This window comes from Pelmatolapia mariae, linkage group LG3_W (assembly GCF_036321145.2).
Source record: "Pelmatolapia mariae isolate MD_Pm_ZW linkage group LG3_W, Pm_UMD_F_2, whole genome shotgun sequence".
In the NCBI taxonomy this organism is placed as follows: domain Eukaryota; kingdom Metazoa; phylum Chordata; class Actinopteri; order Cichliformes; family Cichlidae; genus Pelmatolapia; species Pelmatolapia mariae.
The window spans coordinates 5432172-5452845 of NC_086229.1; the positions used below are offsets into that span (position 1 = coordinate 5432172).

At 39.9% G+C, this 20674-nt stretch overlaps 1 protein-coding gene across 1 annotated transcript in view; it reads right to left on the reverse strand.

Moving 5' to 3' along the window:
- LOC134620251 (uncharacterized) overlaps positions 1-20674 on the reverse strand; it is a 331095-nt gene that overhangs the window by 120866 nt on the left and 189555 nt on the right. The window contains exons 17-18 of the mRNA XM_065470089.1: positions 5035-5208; positions 4565-4738 (exon numbers count right to left, since the gene is read on the reverse strand). Of these exons, the coding sequence (XP_065326161.1) occupies positions 4565-4738; positions 5035-5208 (348 nt within the window). The remainder of the gene's footprint in view (positions 1-4564; positions 4739-5034; positions 5209-20674) is intronic.

The window sequence follows — 20674 nt, forward strand, 5'->3', positions numbered from 1 at the left end:
CAACTGTACCAACCTGATTAAAACCTGTTCAATATCTAATCAAACAAAAAGAAATATATAATGCATACTTAAATTCTGAACATGTAGCCAAGAATCAACCTACTGACCTGAAGTTTCAAAGGCAAGTACCACTACGTCATCTAGCTGCTGATTTCTACCTGTTGATTTTACCAATTTCTTTTTTGAGGTCTACATGTTTCCTCTACATTTTTCCTCCATGATGAAAGTTTTCTTTCATCATAGAGGGTCCCTGCGAAGGCACAGCACCGCCAAACAAAAGCCAATTACTGCCTCTCTGCTGAGTGGGGATGAGTCAACACATGAATACAGCTCAGCAGGGCATCAAGTATAACACTAAACACTCAAAGCTCCAGACAGTGATTGATAGAGTACACCAGGCAGACTGGACCTCACTGCATGGATTGACCATACGAAAGCCTGCACTCAATACACCTCATTTACTAATGGTGCTTTTGAATCCTTTTTGTGGAGATCCATGATTTAGCAATATTTTAGTACCTGAATTTATTCATACTTCAGGAAATTTTTTTAAAATCCTTTTGACCATATGCACAAATAAATCATAGCCTGTCTGTCTTAGAAGACAGGCTCCTACTCTTACTACTCCTACTAATAATAAATATATACAGCAAATCACCATATTTTATGCTTAAAAAAACACAAACCCCAACAAGTCTATTATGCTCAGCGGAAGGCCATTGGTTTAGGACAATTATGATTTACTAATATATGCATATCCGTGGGGAAAAACAATAGGTATGCATATTACATATTACTGTTCAAATAACGATTGAAGATGGCAGGCGTAAACAGCCGAATTGGCGTCCTCGCGGTGGTGCCATGATGTTTGGTGTTAAACTCCATATAATTCCAGTTATAGACCTTGTTTGGGCAAATAAATAAAGAAAGACTTTTACAAGAGACAAAATGGCAAAGATGAAGAAATTCGAAGAAGATTTGAAGGAGAATAATTATTCACTTAACTCGCTGATGTCTGAAATTGTAAAAGTAAATGAGCAACAAGGAATACTAATGTTGATGATGGACCAAATCAAAGAAGTAAAAAACGTGATTATGGAGTAAGACAAGACAATCCAGTTTTTGGAAAGGAAGGTGAATAAACAGCAGGCTCGACTTGAGGAAGTGATTATTACGGGTCTGGAAACTAAACACAGGAGTTATGCAAGAGTCACCGAGTCTGGGACCGGCGCAAAAAGAGGTGAAGACGAGCCCCCCTTGGAAGGAGCTACAGTCGCTGGAATGCCAGGTTGTGTAATTCTTTTTGAATAAAAAACTTCTCCTGCATAGTAATAATATATCTGCATATGAGTGGTCTCATCATAAACGATATAAGTAATCATTTGCAAGTCTTTTTTTTACTTTTGATTTAAATATGAAAATAAAGGAAGAAGTTGGTTTCGTGAGTCATAGAAGGTTAAGAAATAACGAGGCAATTAAAAAGTTTAGACAAGATCTCATGGAAGTTGACTGGAAGGAGGTTTGTGTTAATGAGGCCAATGTTGCATATGGAGCTTTTTTCAAATACTTACTTGGCCTTGTATGATAAACGTTGTCCATTTGTATCATTTAAGTATAAGAAAAAGAATAAGAATTTGAAACCTTGGATAACTAAGGGTCTTGCAAATGCATGTAAAAAGAAAAATAATTTATATAGGGATTATATAACACAGAGAACTAAGAATGTGGAAATGAAATATAAAGTTTATAAAAATAAGTTGGTATTAATATTGAGGAAAGCCAAGAAAGACTATTATAATAAACTTTTTCAGGAAAACAAGAATAATATTAAAGACATTTGGAATATTTTGGAGTATTGGGTAACAAGAACACACCCTCAGATCTGCCTATTTATTTCATTAAGAATAATCAAGTTGTTGGTGACTGAAGTAGCAATCGAATTCAATTCCTTTTTTGTAAATGTTGGACCTACTTCAACAAATTTAATTAGAAAAAAATGACGACCCAGAAAATGAGGAAGTCTGGAAAGGAGAAAGTAGAGCGGTTAATTTTATTCTTAGCTAAAATTTCATCTGCAACCCATAATAATAAATACACAGTTAGGGTATTTGTTGATTTAAAAAAGCTTTTGACATGTTACAACATTCTATTTTGATTTCTAAATTGTATAATTATGGTGTGAGAGGAGTGGCATTGAATTGGTTAAGGAGTTATTTAGAAATAAGGTCGCAATATGTACATTATCTCAGCAATACCTCTAAAAGATTGAAGATTGTATGTGGCGTTCCTCAAGGTTCTATTTTGGGACCTAAACTTTATAATTTATATATTAATGATATCTGTGATGTATCAAAAAGGTTATATTTTATTTTATTTGCAGATGACAAATTTCTATTGCTCAGGAGAAAATTTGAAAGATTTGGTTGAAGTTATGATTTCTCAGATGTTAAGATTAAAAAAATGGTTTGATGTAAATAAATTATCTTTGAATCTGACAAAAATGAAATTCGGTAATTGTGTAAAGGAGAAAGAAGTCATTATGCCCATTAACGGAGAATTGATTGAAAGAGTTACTGAATTTCGCTTTTTGGGTGTAATAGTAGATGAAAATTTGACGTGGAAATCACATATTGAGTATATTAGAAAGAAGATGGTTAAAAACATTTATATTTTGGGAATTGTAAGAGATTTATTAGACTACAAAACAATGCGCATTTTATATTTTTCATTGTTTTTCTCATGCTTTGGTTACTGTGTGGAAGTTTGGAGGAATACATATGTAAATACTATAAAAGCTCTAAACATATTACAGAAGAAAGTGATACGAATGATTCATAACATACAAATAAATTATTTATAAAATCGAAATTATTAAAATTAGGAGATTTAGTGAAACTACGGACACTATTAATTATGTTTAGGGCTAAAAATAATATTTTGGCTTTTAAGTTACAAAGATTATTTTTAATGTGTTTGGGGGGAGAAGACAGCAGAAGGAAATTTTATTTTAAGCATCAGCTAGCTAGGATTACACAGAGATTAATGTGTCCAACGGTTAGGGGTATACGACTGTGGAACTCTCTTCATTATAATTTAAAGAATTGTATATAGTTACATTGTTTAAAAAAAGTGTTACATGTCTAAAACACTTTAGACATGTAACATTTTATTTTATTTACTTATCTTTTCTCCTTGTTACTATGTGGAGTGGTATATTCTGATTGTAAATTTGTTGTTTGGTTTGCGTTAGGACCGGAGATAAATGTTAGTTTGTTCCTTGATTTTTGGTGCTCACTTGCAATATAAGTTGGATTGTAGATAGGGGGCAGGGTTTAATAAGAATATTATCTTCTTCCTGCTCCTTTCACACATGGTTGCAGTGCTTTACCAATAGAAAGTGTGGTTGGTGGAACTGTGGAAACTGTTGTACCAAGTGTGAAATAAATAAATAAATGAAATGAAATGAAAAAAAAAAAGAAAATTAGACACAAATGTTGCATACAAAGACACTGTTTTGTGCAGGGTGAGAATGCTCTGCCAGATGTTCAAAAATGTGGCCCTAAGAACCACAAATGATACTGGAGTGCTAACAGTGCACTAATAATATGCATGAAGTCAATGGAATGGAAAACAATCAGACATATCACCATCAAGTGTGGAATACACCAAGATGAACTGTCCCTTTGCTGTTCTAATAGGTTGCAGTCTTCCAGGAAGGCTTTCTTCAAAATTTTGGAATGTTTCTGTGGGAATTTCTTCCCATTCAGTTTGAAGAGGACTTAAGAAGTCAGATACTGAATTTGGACAGTCCACTAAGAATTTTCTTGTCTGGGACTAAGACGCAACGCCCAAAGCCCTGTGAGACAGTAATTAAAATGTATGGCCTAATGCTTTAGTCTATATATTGTATGTACCAGCTGATTATTATTATTATTATTATTATTATTATTATTGGTGGATGGCAATAATATAAAAAACAGAAACAAAACATGATACTCTGTAGTGTACACAATTTGTTTCCAACAAATTTATTTTGGTAAAAAATTATAATGGATGAAAATGCTGACATTTACAAAGTTTCATATGTGCAATGTCTCATTATTCATTAGTGCATCACTTGATCTGACCTGATAATTGTAGAGTTTAGACTCTTCAGCATCTTCGGTCCTGAATCATTCAGACAGTTGTTACTCAGGTCTAGCTCTCTAAGACTACAGGACTGGGAGCTGAGAACTGAGGACAGAGTTTCACAGCTTCTGTCTGAGAGTTTACAGCCACTTAGTCTGGAAAATCATGAACACAGAAACAAACAACATAAGTGTACTCATGGCGTCACAAGGAATTGTTTATGAGGAGTTTGTAGATTTTAGTATATTTTTCTTCTTCTTATGTTATCACTTGATTATTTAACACTAGCAAGTTAAGATTTCAGCAAAGTTTGAAATGTGTTAGGAATGTTTTAGTAAAAACTTTGAAAAATAAAAACAGATAATAATGTTCAGTTTCTTTGTGATTATTTTCCTAAATGAAAGCAAATTAATAATAAAAAATGTGTTGATCTTACCTGAGAGTTTCTAGTTTACAGTGTGGACTTGCCAATCCAACAGACAGAAGCTTGACTCCTGAATCCTGTAGGTTGTTGTTACTCAGGTCCAGCTTTCTCAGACTAGAGGATGGGGAGCTAAGAACTGAGGACAGAACTTCACAGCTTCTCTCTAAGAGGAAACAGTGACTTAATCTGAAAAGTTATTAACATAAAGAGAAATAATCCTTGTGTTAAAATTGATTCATGTTGCTGTGAAAAGTTATTAGTGAATACTTATTTAATTATCTGTTTTGGTCTTCATTGTAATTTGCTGGCTTGGATCTCAGTTGATTATTTAACATAGGAAAGTGAGGATCCCAACCAAGATAGAAATGGGATACTTTTACTAAAAAGAAAGAATTAAAAAAAAAACAAATGCAAGGAAGAAAATCTGTATTTTGTGATTAGTTTTCTAACTTACAAAAAATTGAAATGTCACTTAATCTTACCGAAGAGTTTCAAGTTTACAATGTTGACTCGCCACTCCAACAGACAGAAGCGTCACTGCTGAATCTTGAAGTATGTTGTTACTCAGGTCCAGCTCTCTCAGACCAGAGGGCTGTGAGCAGAGGACTGAGGACAAAGCTTCACAGCTTCTTTTTGAAAGATTGCAGCCACTCAGTCTGGACAAAACAAAATACAAACAAATACAAAAAAAAATACAATACAATAATAGGAAAAGAGATAAAAACATTTTTTTATACAGGATTTCATTTTAGGGACAGTGCAAGGTGAGGTTGCTCAGCACAGCTTCAACTCATTGGCCAATTATTGGTATATGGTGCTTCCTTCAGGGGTTGCAAAAAACAAAGTGTTTGTGTGCATATACTAACAGAACCCAAATGTAGCAAGCTCTAGGTAGAATGACAGAGCTTACAGCACTTTGTTGGAGGCTTTGACCACTGGCAGCAGCCTCAGAAGAGCCTCCTCTGAAGCAGAGTATTTCTTCAAGTCAAACACATCCATGTCTTTTTCTGATGACAGTAAGATGAAAACCAGAGCTGACCACTGAGCAGGAGAGAGTTTATTTGTGGAGAGACTTCCTGATCTCAGGGACTGTTGGATCTCCTCCACTAGAGAACGATCATTCAGTTCATTCAGACAGTGGAACAGATTGATGCTTTTCTCTGCAGACAGATTTTCACTGATTTTCTTTTTGATGTACTGGACTGTTTCCTGATTTCTCAGGGAACTACTTCCTGTCTGTGTCAGGAGGCCTCGTAGGAGAGTTTGATTGGTCTGCAGTGAAAGACCTAGGAGGAAGCGGAGGAACAAGTCCAGGTGTCCGTTTGGACCCTGCAGGGCCTTTGCCACAGCATTCTGGTATAGAGATTGTGGTTTAGATTTGTTAATCAATTTAGGCCACTTCGAGGATCTGTGTTGTTCTTCCAGCAGATTGAGTCCAGAGTTGATGAAGGTCAGATGGACATGAAGAGCAGCCAGAAACTCCTGAACACTCAGATGGATGAAGCAGAACAAATTCTCCTGGTACAGTCCTCTCTCTTCTTTAAAGATCTGTGTGAACACTCCCGAGTACACTGAAGCTGCTCTGATATCGATGCCACACTCTGTCAGGTCTGATTCATAGAAGATCAGGTTTCCTTTCTGCAGCTGATCAAAAGCCAGTTTTCCCAGAGACTCCATCATCTTCCTGCTCTCTGGACTCCAGTGTGGATCTGTCTCAGCTCCTCCATCATACTTGACCTTCTTCACTTTGGCCTGAACCACCAGGAAGTGGATGTACATCTCAGTCAGGGTCTTGGGCAGCTGTCCTCCCTCTCTGGTTTCCAGCACATCCTCCAGAACTGTAGCAGTGATCCAGCAGAAGACTGGGATGTGGCACATGATGTGGAGGCTTCGTGATGTCTTGATGTGGGAGATGATCCTGCTGGCCTGCTCCTCATCTCTGAATCTCTTCCTGAAGTACTCCTCCTTCTGTGGGTCAGTGAACCCTCTGACTTCTGTCACCATGCCAACACAGTCAGGAGGGATCTGATTGGCTGCTGCAGGTCGTGTGGTTATCCAGAGGTGAGCAAAGGGAAGCAGTTTCCCCCTGATGAGGTTTATCAGCAGTACATCCACTGAGGTGGACTTTCTAGGGTCAGTTAAGATTTTAGTTTTGTGGAAGTCCAGAGGAAGTCGACACTCATCCAGACCATCAAAGATGAACACAACCTGGACGTCTTCAAAGCTGCAGATTCCTGCTTCTTTGGTTTCAGTAAAGAAGTGATGAACAAGTCCCACCAAGCTGAACTTTTTCTCTTTCACCACATTGAGCTCTTTGAAAGAGAATGGAAATATGAACTGGATGTCCTGGTTGGCTTTGTCTTCAGCCCAGTCCAGGGTGTATTTCTGTGTTAAGACTGTTTTCCCAATGCCAGCCACTCCCTTTGTCAGCACTGTTCTGATTGGTTCATCTCTTCCAGGTGAGGCTTTAAAGATGTCTTCTTGTCTGATTGTTGTTTCTGGTCTGTCTGGTTTCCTGGATGCTGTTTCAATCTGTCTGACCTCATGTTCATCATTGACCTCTGCAGTCCCTCCCTCTGTGATGTAGAGCTCTGTGTAGATCTGATTCAGAAGGGTTGGGTTTCCCGCTTTAGGGATCCCTTCAAACACACACTGAAACTTCTTCTGCAACTTAGACTTGAGTTTATGTTGAAAAAAAGCAAGACAATGTTCTAAATAAAAAGAAACAAAAAATAAAATACAAGATTCTGTTTTAAAAGGGCACATAAAAATGTTATCAATATATATATACATTTTTTCATTAAATGTTGGTTAATCTCTGTATACATTAATAAATATAAAATTTATTATCAGCATCTTAAATCTTTATAGAAACCCTCTTACTGCTCTCCAGTCGGTCAGCCAGCTCTTCCTGCTTCATTTTCCTCAGGAAGTCCTGAGTGATCTTCACAAATGCCTCTCTGCTGCTGCTCCTCTGACTCTCTAAGCATTCTGGGTAATCTGGACTCAGAACCTTCTGTATCTTTTTCACCTCGTTCTTCACAAAAGTGATGATGTTGTCCTCCAGCAGCTGGAACAGAATACTTTATGAATCCATGTTAGACACACTAACAATCCACTGGTCTACTAAGAGCAGCATGGAGATGACTGTGAACAGAATAGATGTAACAGTAGTTGTTGTAAATGTACAGACCATAAATATGGAGTCCAGGTGTGTTTGATGCTGCTGGGCAGACTGACCACTGGGAACCTCTGAGCTCTCATTTTCCACTCTGTGGAGGAACCATGGAGAATTAGTTCAAGCATAATATCACCCATATCAGAAAAACTTTCCATACATGTACCTTGTCACCAATAAGAAATTAAAATGTTTGCTGCAGCAAACATTCTATTGTAATTTGACTCCCTTTCAGTGTTAATAATGGATTGTATTTATTAGCGCATTTGTAGGCACCCAAATGCTAGATCATCCCTTAATGTAAGGGATGATCCCTTAATGTAAGGGATGATCTAGCAGAAAATCAGAAGAAACTTTAAGACTTCATTAAACTGAAATAAAAATCCCTCATTGGAAGGTAAAACTATTATGAACCATCAGCTAATCCTACAAGCAGATCAATGCTCCAAAACTACAGAAGCACAGGTAAGTATACCTGTACGAGTGTGGACCACGGAAGCCACCACGCTCCTACAGGACTGTTTTGACAACACAAATTGGAGTGTAATTGCAGGAGGATCAGACTTGGAAGATCACACATCTGCCATACTCTCATACATCAACTTCTGTACTAGGAGTGCAACAACAACAAAGTCTTCGTCTTGATGCATTCTCAATCATCCAAGAAAGTAAATCTCCAAAAGTTGATTCTGCTGATCTGGCGTTTTGTGGGAGAAACATTTCGTCACTCATCCAAGTGACTTCTTCAGTTTCACCTCTGAGTTATAATCTGTGTCATAGGTCATTAGATCGTTTAGCAAGACTGAAAACTCTGCAAAACAGGAAGCTTTGTGCAGAGTTGCAGAGACCTTCGCCTATGTTTGTGATGAAAAGAGGACAACAGGAAATGACCTTTGGGTCATAAAAAGTAGACATGAGGAGCTCAGGTGCATTTGTTTTTGCCTCTAAATGGCAGACATGTATAATTAAAATAGATAAAGTGATGGTTTTGTAGGGGAGGAGGGAGCAGACTATATTATACACATCCGGCCTGTAATGCTTTAGATCTGCAGAACGGTAGGTATTGAATAAAATGATTATAAATACTCTGACCACTCTGAGTCTGTGTCTTCTCTGTCTGGTCGGAAGAATAAAAGAACCTGGGTCAATAAGTGTTTTCCTGATGGAGGTCTCATTAACACTACCCAGTATGATCCAGGCTTTAGCTGCTTAGACGTTACCCAGGGTCTCTCTGTGTCCTCTTAGACTGTTTAACAGCTCAAACACAAAGACATAGCAAACAAAAACTGTAAAGAGCCATCATGCTTATATAACCTTTGGAATTTCGCAGCCTGTAGTGGAGCCTTGAGGTGAATTTTAAAAATATTTGGAAAAAAGCACCATGATGCTAAAAAAATGAAAAATAAATATTTGCAAAGTATCTCGGTAAATATTTATTTTACATGATTAATGTGTGTGGTCTGCAGTGCTGCTGCAGGGGAGGCAGATGCACCTGAGCAAAATTGCAATCACCCACGCCGGCTTAAAGTCTGTGCTGTCTCTGCTGGTGAGTTGGTGTGTGTCGGGCTGTCAGTGGAAAAGCTAAAGCCTGCTGTGTGGGTACAGAAACCATGTGTGAAAAGTGGTCAGTAAAGAAATGCTACAAAGCGTGTTCATGCAAACATCGTCGGGTCTGCTGTTGTACAATGGGACTTCTGCTCCTGAACCTCTGTGCACAGTGTCTGCAAATTGGGGCTGTACGAAGTCACTTCATCCTTACGCAAAACTGTAAGCTGTCATCTGTGGGGCGCAGTGTTTGTTTTTACAATAGTTCATGGCGGAGAATAGCTGTTCCAGTTGGCAGCAGCATAGGCACACTTAAAATTTCTTCTGAAACTTTTGCTCTCTTTTGATGCTCTGAGTTTTATGAGTAAAAGTAAAATCTGTGCAGCAAAGCTAGTGTTACCTCCTCTAATTCCCTACAACACACAATTGGATTTTCAATTGTTTAGAAACCAAAAGCTTGTTTTTAAGAGACAGTTTAAATAGGATTGAGGGAATGACGTATTTGCACTGCAGTTTATATCCAACAACATCAAGCAGTTGAAACAAAGAGCTCATGTTACTAACAGCTCACCTCTCTGCAGCAGACACTGGCTGGACTTTAAAACTAAAGTGGGCAGCTCTAGACAGGTTTTACTTTCATATTATTATCATAGTATTTTATCATATATTATCATAGTATTTTACTTTCAGGTAAAATAATCTCTCTGAGTATCTGCTGTGTTTGTGGAAACACTCCAACACACACCGCTGCACATATGAACATAGAAATGTGTGTGAAACAGAGCTGACATTAAACATGATGGAGGATTTATTCACAAACACACAACAACATTTACACACACAGTACCTCTCTGCAGGACGACACATGTCTGATTTAAAGTTAATATCAGCAGGTTTAGACGCGTCACTGTGTAAGGACACATAGCTGGGTGGAGGTCCAGCAGGTCTCCCATAGATCCTGTCAGAGAAGAAAATGTGTAGTTCACTGAAAGCAACGTAAGCTGTTAAATACTTAAGAAACCATCATCATCCCAAAGAGAAATTGGTCTGCCGGCTGAGCATGACCAGTTCATTTCATCAGATACCCATTTGTTAGATATCCACTAAAAAGCTTACCTCTCTTTACTAGATGCCTTCTGGACTTTAAAACCAATGGGCCAATCTTTAGACCGGTCACTCTGTAAGGACACAGAGCTGGGTGGAGGTCCCGGTGGGTTCCTGTGAATAATGATGGAGCAGTGATGTGAGTGCTGAGCTGTGACATGGAGAAGAGTCATGGACAGTTAGAGATGGTCATCTCACCTCTGAGCTTTGGTCTGGCTCTCATGTTCCCCACACAGAGTGCTTTTAGAGGGAGGGACTCCCTCCTCTCTGTCCTCACACTGATCCATGCTGCTCACATCAGCTCACACACACTTTCTACCTGCAGAGGAAACACAAATCATTCATGTGCACATCAACTGAAATCATCCTTTCCATCATGTGTGCTGTCCAAATATCAGCTGCTTCTTTCCTGCTTCATCTCAGTGTCAGCTGAATGCAGTCAGACAGCAGTGTGAGGCAGAGGAAGCTGCCATCAGCTGCTCTACTATCAGTCCACTAGATGGAGCCGTGAAGCACACACGATGCATTCACTGACACACACTGATTCACTGTGACTGCAGGCTTCAGTCCACTAATATTCAGTCAGTCCAACACAGTTCAACAACATTTTCTAACATTTCAGCTAATCAATGATTCAACGAGGATCAGGAGAGTTAAAAGCTTCACACCAATTATCTCTTAGTTCAGGATTAATGTGAAAAGCCAACCATACCTGTTACTAAAAATTACTACATTGCTGAATGCAGTGTCATCAGCCTAAAAATATTCAGTTTAGTGTTAAGAAAAACCAAATAAATCCATCAAACTGTCAAAGCAAATATTTGCTTCAAAGCACAAATTATTCTCCTAAACATAAACTGTTAAAGAGGGAAACAAAGCAAACTTACAGTTTCTTCAAACACACACACCAACAACAAGATCCACTCACGAGGCGGGGCTCCACCTGAAGCAGGACAGGTGGGAGGGGGAGGACAAGCAGGAGTCAAGTTCATTTAACAACACCCATCAACTCCTGAATAACAGACTTTACTGTGAAAAGTGAAGTTTACCTTTGGCCTGCTTTCACCATTTCTTCCTTTCTTTCCGTTTAGTGTAAACACTTGCTCTTAGAATTCATTAAATCTGCCATTTGATCACAAACAGCAGACATAGCTTCACTTCACAAATCCTTCTTTGACCTCAGACCAGGGTAGTTTTGCAATTTTCATTAGTTTTTATTTTTATTTCGTTTTGACTTCAGATTTTCAATTTTATATCAGTTTTAATTAGTTTTTACCAATTGTTTGCTAGTTTAGTTTAGTTTTTATTTTTATTTTTTTGAAAATCCTTAGTTTCAGTTTAGTTTTGATTAGTTTCAGTTTAGTTTTGATTAGTTTCAGTTATAGTTTTAGTTGTGTTTGCAATAAAGTGTAACAAAATCCCAGTTTCATTTCAATTCAATTCAATTCAATTTTATTTATATAGCGCCAAATCACAACAAAAGTCGCCTCAAGGCGCTTTATATATTTCATCATATCAGTCATTCTCTTCTGCTTATCCTTGGGTATGTTGCTATTACAGCTACCATACCCTGCACCCTGGACAGGTCGCCTGTCTGTCGCAGGGCTAACACGCAGAGACAGACAACTCACATTCCCACCTATGGGTTCTTTAAATAAATAAATAAAGGCAGATGAACAACTGTTGATACCAGGCAACTATAAAATGTATATCTTGGCCGCAATGAGACTATCAACTCTTGCAGCACCGGGTGTTCGTAATTTTGGTTCAAGTGAATTGATAAATCTTTTGAAGGCAATTGACTCACACAGTTATGTAGATATCCCAGTCCTGTTGTCTCGAGATGCATCACGCTGCCTTGCCTGGTGTTAGCTTCTGTTTCTGGGGATGAGGGTTGAGTATGCTCCCTTACCTTCTCCAGGTAAGCTAGGTTAGCCTTATTGTGTGAGCTTTCCACGTACACTTTAAGGTTTATGGGATTTTTTTCCCTTTAGAAATGTCCCTCATAATTTGTCTCGTTCCACTACAAGACACTTGCTTTATCCAAAACACAGTCATATTCAAAATAATCCCAAATTGGAAGCTGGCGCTTTCTCCCGACTTTTCCTGACATGATACTGCGCGTGGACGGAGCAGTGACACAGACACTCGACTAACGTGCTGCCACCTGCTGGCATAATGAAACACAGGAAAAAACCTGGAAACTAAACTTCTTTTTTACCCTTGACTATTGTATGACACGCACACATCAACGAAAACTCAACATATTTTTGCTATAAATTCAGTTAATTTTAGTTAGTTTTGTGAACACTCATTACAGTTTTAGTTAGTTTTCCTTTTTTTGTTTTTATTTTTATTTCCGTTAACGAAAATGTTTTTTCACTTCTAGTTTTCGTTATTTCGTTAGTTTTCGTTAACGATAATAACCTTGCCTCAGAAATGATCCCATAAAGAAACTCAGATTAGACTGTCAGACTGACAGGGATCTTTATTTAAACATCATCATGTAGGAGTGATTTTTTGACTTCAGACTGATTTTACCCATATATGTTTCTTTCTGTTCCTGCTCCCAGCTTGAAGCCCCTGTACATCTTGATGCCCTCTAAGTTTATTTACATGTCACAGACAGTTTTTTCTTTCTCACTCATTCAAGTAAAGAAGTCACTTTAATGCACAGGTGTCGAACTCCAGGCCTCAAGGGCCGGTGTCCTGCAGGTTTTAGATGTGTCCTTGATCCAACACAGCTTATTTAAATAGCTAAATTACCTCCTCAACATATTTTGAAGTTCTCCTGAGGCCTTGTAATGAACTAATCATTTGATTCAGGTTTGTTGACCCCAAGACCTCTAATCATTCGCTTTACCAGATAAAGCTGCAGGCAACGGCCGGGTATGGGCCCGACGCTCCAGCGCCATCCATTTTCAGGGCTAGTTGTGTCGGCAGGTGAGTTGTTGTGTCGGCAGGTGAGTTGTTGATTCGGCAGGTGAGTTGTTGATTCGGCAGGTGAGTTGTTTGTTTCGGCTGGTGAGTTGTTCTATGTCTATCCCTACGTTGGGTGAGTGCTGAGTGTTTGTATGTTTGTGTGCATGAGGGTGGGAATGCATGTTTGTGTCTGTGTGTGCCTGTGTGTCTGTGTTTATATGTCAGGTCGGGTCTTAGACTCCACCTCCCTGAGAACACCCAGGCCCTCCAAAGTGTGGAGGCCTAGCTCCCCTCACCACACTCCCTGCTGGTAACTGATGCCCTCAGGGGTTGGTGAATTGGTGGTTCTTGGTGTCCGGGGCTGGGCGCTCAGGTATGCACCAGCTCACTCCCGGTGGTTACTTGGCGGGGCCTGGTGCCTGTCGCTCGGTCAGGCCTTTTCCGGGGCAAAGGGGGCCCTCGAGCCTTCGGCCTCGGGGCTTGCGACTCGGTTTACTCTAGCACAGCTGGCTGCCGGCAGAGCCGGCGGGCATGCCAGTGCAGCCCCCTCTGGCTTCTGCTCCATGGCTACTGGGTGACCCCTCGTCTGGGGATCTCCTCAGCCCTTCCCAGGAGGGTGGCACGGATGCCCCTCCGGTGGTACTCCTTGGGCTCTCGCACTCTGGGGTCCCTGGATGTCTGGAGCCTGGATCTCCTCCATGTCTGCTTCATGCCCTGGGGGATGGGCTATGGCCCTCCACACCCTCTAGCAGACCGTTACATGGGGAAACCTTCTGTATACAAGTGCGCTGATCCACACAGGTGTGCACACGGGTGTTCACTGTTCGTAGACATAAACTACACCTTTCTTAGCTGCTACTTCAAAGCACCTTGTGCGCTGTCTGTGCTGCACAACAACATTCAATATTTAGTATTTATTGCTGTTTACACTTAGCTAGATTAACGTGATGTTGTTGTGTTTAGTATGTTGCATTGTTTGTTTTTTTTTGCTTGTTTTCTATTCTTTTTCTCTCAACAGGTGATCCAGGAGATTTTTTTTTTTCTTTGTCTTTGTAAGTGCCCTTTCTCACTGTCCCTTTTCCCTTCTGTTTTTCTTTTCCTTCCTCTCTTTCTTTCTCCCTTTCCTATCCCCCAATCATGTCTGTCTCATCTGTAACAACTGAAAATAAAATAAATGATAACAACAAAAGTTGATTAAATGGACCAATACGGCAAAGCCATGATGATCCATTTGGCAAAATAAATCCATTTGGTATCCTTGTTGGTCTTCAGACAACAATTCTGACGGCTAAAGAACCAAATGGGACAGACAAAAAAAAACAAAAACAAAAAAGGTTTGTTGACCCAGGGTGATATCTAGAACCTGCAGTACACCAGCCCTTGTTATTTTTTTTATCATAACTCTGATTTTACGTGGCCTATCAACACAATTTAAAAACTGGTATAAAATCCACACTTTTTTCTGTCAGTTGTTCAGTCTGTCCTGCTCCAATGGTTTTACACGTTGTGATAAACGTGGCTTCAATCCACATCAGCCACGCCACTTTGCTAGCTAAAACACCGGTGTCGGCACATAAGGATGCAGTCATAGCCTGTCAATGACGTTGAATAGCTGGGTATATACGGGTCAGATGGTTGAGGAAGACGGTGGACAGACCTGGTGCACCTAAATGTATAGAGAGAGATTGGCTGGGAACGCCCATCAGTCCCCAGTCTGCGAGATCTTCAATGCACACCTCCTGCAGAACTTCAACAACATTAGACGGCAGACATGGAGTCTGAATAGACCATGTTCAGCACCTCCATTGCTGAAGCTGCTGCACTGAGGTGCGGCAGCAAGGTAGTTTGTGCCTGTCGTGGTGGTAACCCCCGAACCAAATGGGGGACATCAGAGGTAAAAGGAGCCACCAGGCTGAAGAAGGAGTTTGCCTGGGCGACTTTCTAGGCAGCTAATGGATGCAGACAGGCCTAAAGGACTAAAGAGCCACATGCAGCTCCGGAGCCGCGGGTTGCCGACCCCTGGGCTATACCCTCTATTTTTGGTAATTTTGGTAATTCCACGCCAGTGGAAACCCAAACAGAACACGCATTAAGACGCCCTAATGCCCGTGTCTCAATCTCACGTCTCATAATGACGTGAAGAAATATTTTTTAAAATGATTTAATATGAAGGCAACAGGCAGAGAGTTGCAGGCATAGCCATAAAGAATGTAGCCTCATGGGCAGTGTAGTCCGTGCTGCAGGGAGAATGGACGGCCATATCTGTTATGTGTCTGTGAGCGATGGAGGGAGAAAAAGAAGAAAAGTCCGAGCTGTCACCGAGCAGAAACGGGAGCTGGAAGCATTTAAATATAATAATAACCACTGCAGCCAAAAAGAGTGCCTGACAAGCCCAGTTGTAAATATGTTATTAAGACTCGACTGTACACTGTGTTCGTGTTTTCCTCTGAAACAATAAGTTCAGTTGGAGCAGCCTTTCAACGCCTCTCTCTGTCTCTCGCCTCTCTCGCAAGCAAAGTTGATCCACACAACAAGTAAATGGTAAATGGCCTGTATTTGTATAGCGCTTTAAGTAAAGCTATTTTTCGGCTACAAGCCCGACACAACCTGACGTATTAGCCCGAGGTCCCTTTACTACGGTTCGGAGCCGCGGACCTTCAATACCAGTAATAAATCACACAGCAATTGTACATTCATGTAGTTGTAAAAATCATGATAATATATTAAGTAATCCAAAGTATTCAGAATACGTTACTCTCATTGAGTAACGTAACAGAATGCGTTACTAAATACATTTTGGGGCATGTAATCTGTAATCTGTAGTGAAATACATTTTAAAAGTAACCTTCCCAACACTGAACACATCACTGTCAGTATCAGTGTGAGTGACAGCTGGTGACTTTAGGTTTACTCTGGTTTATTTCAAGTTTTTGGTTCACGTTTCACTGGAATATCACTGTGGCAACTTATGTTGCACACTCTGAATAATTTAGGAGTCAACGCATGAGGGTGTCCTCCTCACCCTCATGTCCTTCAGCTCTGTTGTGTAAACAAAGAAACTGCACTGACCTTTAAGCTTGTTTTTGCTACAGCTGTGAGATCTGATACTAAACACTGAAACCTGATGTTCCAGTTTGGAGATCATGCACCCTGAATATCATCGTTTGTCTTACATTTTCACATTCTACTAAGAATTATCTACAATTTTAGCACTTCATTTCTAATAGTTTTGTACAGAAAGAACACGGTGAGTCACTCTTATAAGCTTCTTCTTGTTCCTACTCCTAGTGCTGTGTGATCTACTCATTCATGCCCAATAAGTTTGATTCCATATGCAGTTTTTCTCAGGTCCCTGCAGCATACACTCAGTCTTTATTACAGGTAAGTTCACTAACTGTTTGGTCTTTATTCTTACTGGTTTTGTGTAGCAGGCAGAAAGTGAGAGACAAACACTAACAGGACACGTTTCTGTTCTACTTTTCTAACTTTTCAAACAATACCTGTTAATATTTTCTCTCTTTTCTACTAAGCAGACAAAAATAATTAATTCTGGATGAACTCCTTCTTTAATCTGACTTTTCACACATTATTTTTTGGCTCACACACATGAAAAAAAAATAACAGAGATCTTCTGTACTCCATGCCATGATTAAAAATAAACACTGTATCAGGTTATGACTCATGATCTGTTTCTCCAACAAAAATATATCATATCACAAGACTTATGGGAAGTAAAAACATTCTGACCTTCATCAGTGTGTTTGATTTCAGACTGGTTCAGCGTAAAGTTCACTGGTAACATGAAACCTTGTACCTGCCAGTGTGAACAGACATTTAATACATCTAATAGAGACACACACACAGACTGTTTACTTTATTTACAGTATAAATACTTATACTGAAAACATTCACAGTGAATTTCTCTGTTTCCAGTCTATTGATCCAGTAACAATTTCAACTTTCACCTGTGCAGTAAAGACAGAGAGCAGAGGTGAAACCAACCGTCCAATCAGTGAGCAGCATCAACACCTGAACTTCATTCAGACTCTGTTATTGAAGATGTTGTTGGTACAAAGTTCATCTGCTGCTCACATGAATCCATTAAAGATTTATTTCACTGAATGTTTGTTCAAAGCTCATTTCAACCTGTTGAAGTCATTAATGAAGGTGCAGACTGAGAGTGGATCACATGATGTTTAAGGTGTGTCATGTGACATGTTCAGTATTGTCACACATGTCTAGATTGTCCCTGATATCATAACTGCTCAAACACTGATGATTATATTTGAAGAATTATTACCGATGGCAGCAAAGTTTGAATGGAGCTCTCTGTCTGTGCTGATTTGTCGCCCTCTGGAGGTCAAAGCACAAACTGCATGATGTCACTGTGACACTGTGAAGTGTTTTTTAAATGATGAAATCTGTCAGTGATGCTGATAGTGTGTTCATCACAGACGTTCAGGCTTCATGTTGACATGAATCAAAGCAGAGAAACTGGAATGAATCAGGTGTTGTAGAAGATGGAGAAACAGGTTGGAGAGAGGATGCTGCTCCTTCTTTGAGATCAAACATGTCGTGTTGTTCACGTGCTGTCAGCGTGACGCAAAGAAACCATGGAAACAAAGTGTGAGTGAAATCAGTCCAAAGTAACAGAGTGAAGAGCAGCAGATGAAGCACAGAGGACACGAAAAGGAAGGAAAGAAGGAAACAAGGTCCATCTGTGTCCTTTCAAACAAGCATCAACGTCCAGGACTGAAACATGAATCCACATATTTATACACATATTTATTTAATGAGAATAAAACAAGAATATTTATAACACATCAACAATAATCAGGCCTGGGATCCTCCTGGTTACAAACAGGGTCCAGGACTGGGACACTCAGGTGGATCCTGCAGGGTTCAGGAAAAGGTGGAGACCAACAGAAACAGTTTTAGTAGAAAGGCATTATTTCATTTATGTGAAGAGATCAGAGCATTATTCTGATTATTAAGCTTAAGTCAAATATACTAATGCGCACGGCGCCGTGACACTTAATGACCTGTTATTGTACATTTGTCACATGTGTGTGTTTGTTGTTGTATTGTTGCTGCCATGATGCATCACATGGGACCATCACACTACCACCACCATATGTGACTGTTGCTATGAGGCTCCTTTTCATTGATGCTGTGTTAGTTTCAGATGTAACAGGACTCGTCAGAAAGCTTTTGTCTCATCAGTCCACAGAGTCTTTCCCAAACGGATCATCAACATGTTGTTGGACAATGTGAGACCATCCTTTGTGTTCTTCTTGGTCTGCAGTGGTTTTCTCCTTGGACTCCTCCATGGATTCTCTTTCTTATTGTTCAATGATGACCTTAACTGAGGCCTGCAGGTCTTTCATGTTGTCCTGGGCTCTTTGTGAGCTCCTGGATGTCGATGTGCTCTTGGAGTCATGTTGGTGCCACTGGCTCCTGGGAAGGTTCCCACTGTTCCCCACTTTCAGCATTTGTGTGTAATGGCTCTCAGCGTGGTTCAACAGAGTCCCAAAGCCTTAGAAATGGCTTTGAACCCTGTGCAGACTGACAGCTGTGACTCTGTCAGCTGATTGTGTAGATGGTGGCATTATGTGTTGCTGTTTGACATCTTTCAGCCTCTTTCTCACACGGGTTCTGTAGAAGTTGATGAGTCTGTTGATCCAACAGGTCTTCTAGTAATCAGGCTGAGTGTGTTTGTCAAACTCAGCTTTAGAAACAAATGTGCTTCATCACAGTTCATTCATGATTGAAGCAGAGGGGCAGTTATTTTTGCACACAGCTCAGGTAGGTTGGGATCACCTTTGTGCCTTAATCAATGACATCATCATTTATTTACGTGTGTTATCTTTGTCTAACAGGAACATTTGTGTGATAAAAACAGTCAGAAATGACTGAGTGAAAAGACTTTTTCACACCACTGTGTGTGATCGTTGGGAGAGTTCACTTATCTGCAATGAGAGGTGTGATCAACACGAGTGCACGAGTGTCACATGACTCACAGCTGTGCACGCAGTGGCAAAAGGCTGAGTGTGCCATCAGTCTGTACTCAGTCCTCACTCTGAGCCTCTTCCTGCTGCTTCATGAGAGCAGAGCTGAACTTCCTGCTGTGGGAGAGACGAGGAGGATCCTGGTGCAAGAAGCACAAATGATGCAGTTTGTTTCCTTTTTACACTCAAAGTGACTAAAACCAGATTTATGAAAGTGTCATTTCTCTGAGTCACTGATTCAGTGATGGGAATAACGGCGTTACAAGTAACGGCGTTACTAACGGCGTTACGTTTTTCAGAAACGAGTAATCTAACTAATTACTATTCCTATCGTTACAACGGCGTTACAGTTACTAACAAGGAAACGCGGTCCGTTACTATTTTTCAACAAACAGACGGTTGACGCTGTGTTCAGCTTACCACATCTTCTGGACGCTACAGCTTTAAGCAGCTGCGCGCTCCCGCGGACGCTAATCACGAGCACTGTCCAGCACAACACCCGGAGCTCAGGAGGCAAAACAATCGCATGAGTGCTGCTGTTTGACTGAGGAAGAATAAAGTAGTCGGTAAGCCAATCACATGACCACTTAAAGACAAAGCAACAAGGTGATATATACCAGTTTATAAATTGTGTCGATAGGCCACGTAAAACCAGAGTCATGATAAACAATATATACGCGGCGTTTTTTCCTCAATAGTTTCGCCACGTTAGCGCTAGCAAGCACTCTCTGCTTATGAGCAAAAAAACAAACAAACAGGGCAAGTTTTAGGAGTGACGGCGAGAGAGAGAGAGAGAGAGAGAGAGAGCAGGAAAAGAGAGAGAGCGAGTTTTGAGATTTGTGACGTTTAGCGTGTTTGGAGTGTGTAGTTAATGTGTTGTCTTGTGTAGTTAGTGTGTAGTGTTGTGGATAGTTTTGTGTTGTGTGTCAGAACAATGAGGCGACTGCTGTCTCCAGGTAGAAACAGGAGTGATACACCTGCTGCTGTCAGACCTGCAGGTATCAGGCTGTGATGTTCTCCTTTGTAGTGGACAGAAATTATGTTTTTGAGTGGCACAAATAATTTGTGTGACATCTTATTGAATGCAGAACAGCTGATTGTTCTGTAAATAGTTTGAAATGGTTATTTTAAAAAAGGGTAAAAGGTAAATGGATGCAAATAACTTTGTTGTTTGCAAAACTTGTGCATAGGATTTTAAAATTGACAATTAATATTTGCATTTGAAGTTATGAAATATGATTCATTAAACATGTTTATGGTTGTTACAGTTAAAAATATAACTTTTTCTACTCTGATTTTATGTTTTTTGTTTGATTTTAGATCAATTCTGGTTATACAGTATGACAAAATGAGAACATAACTGTA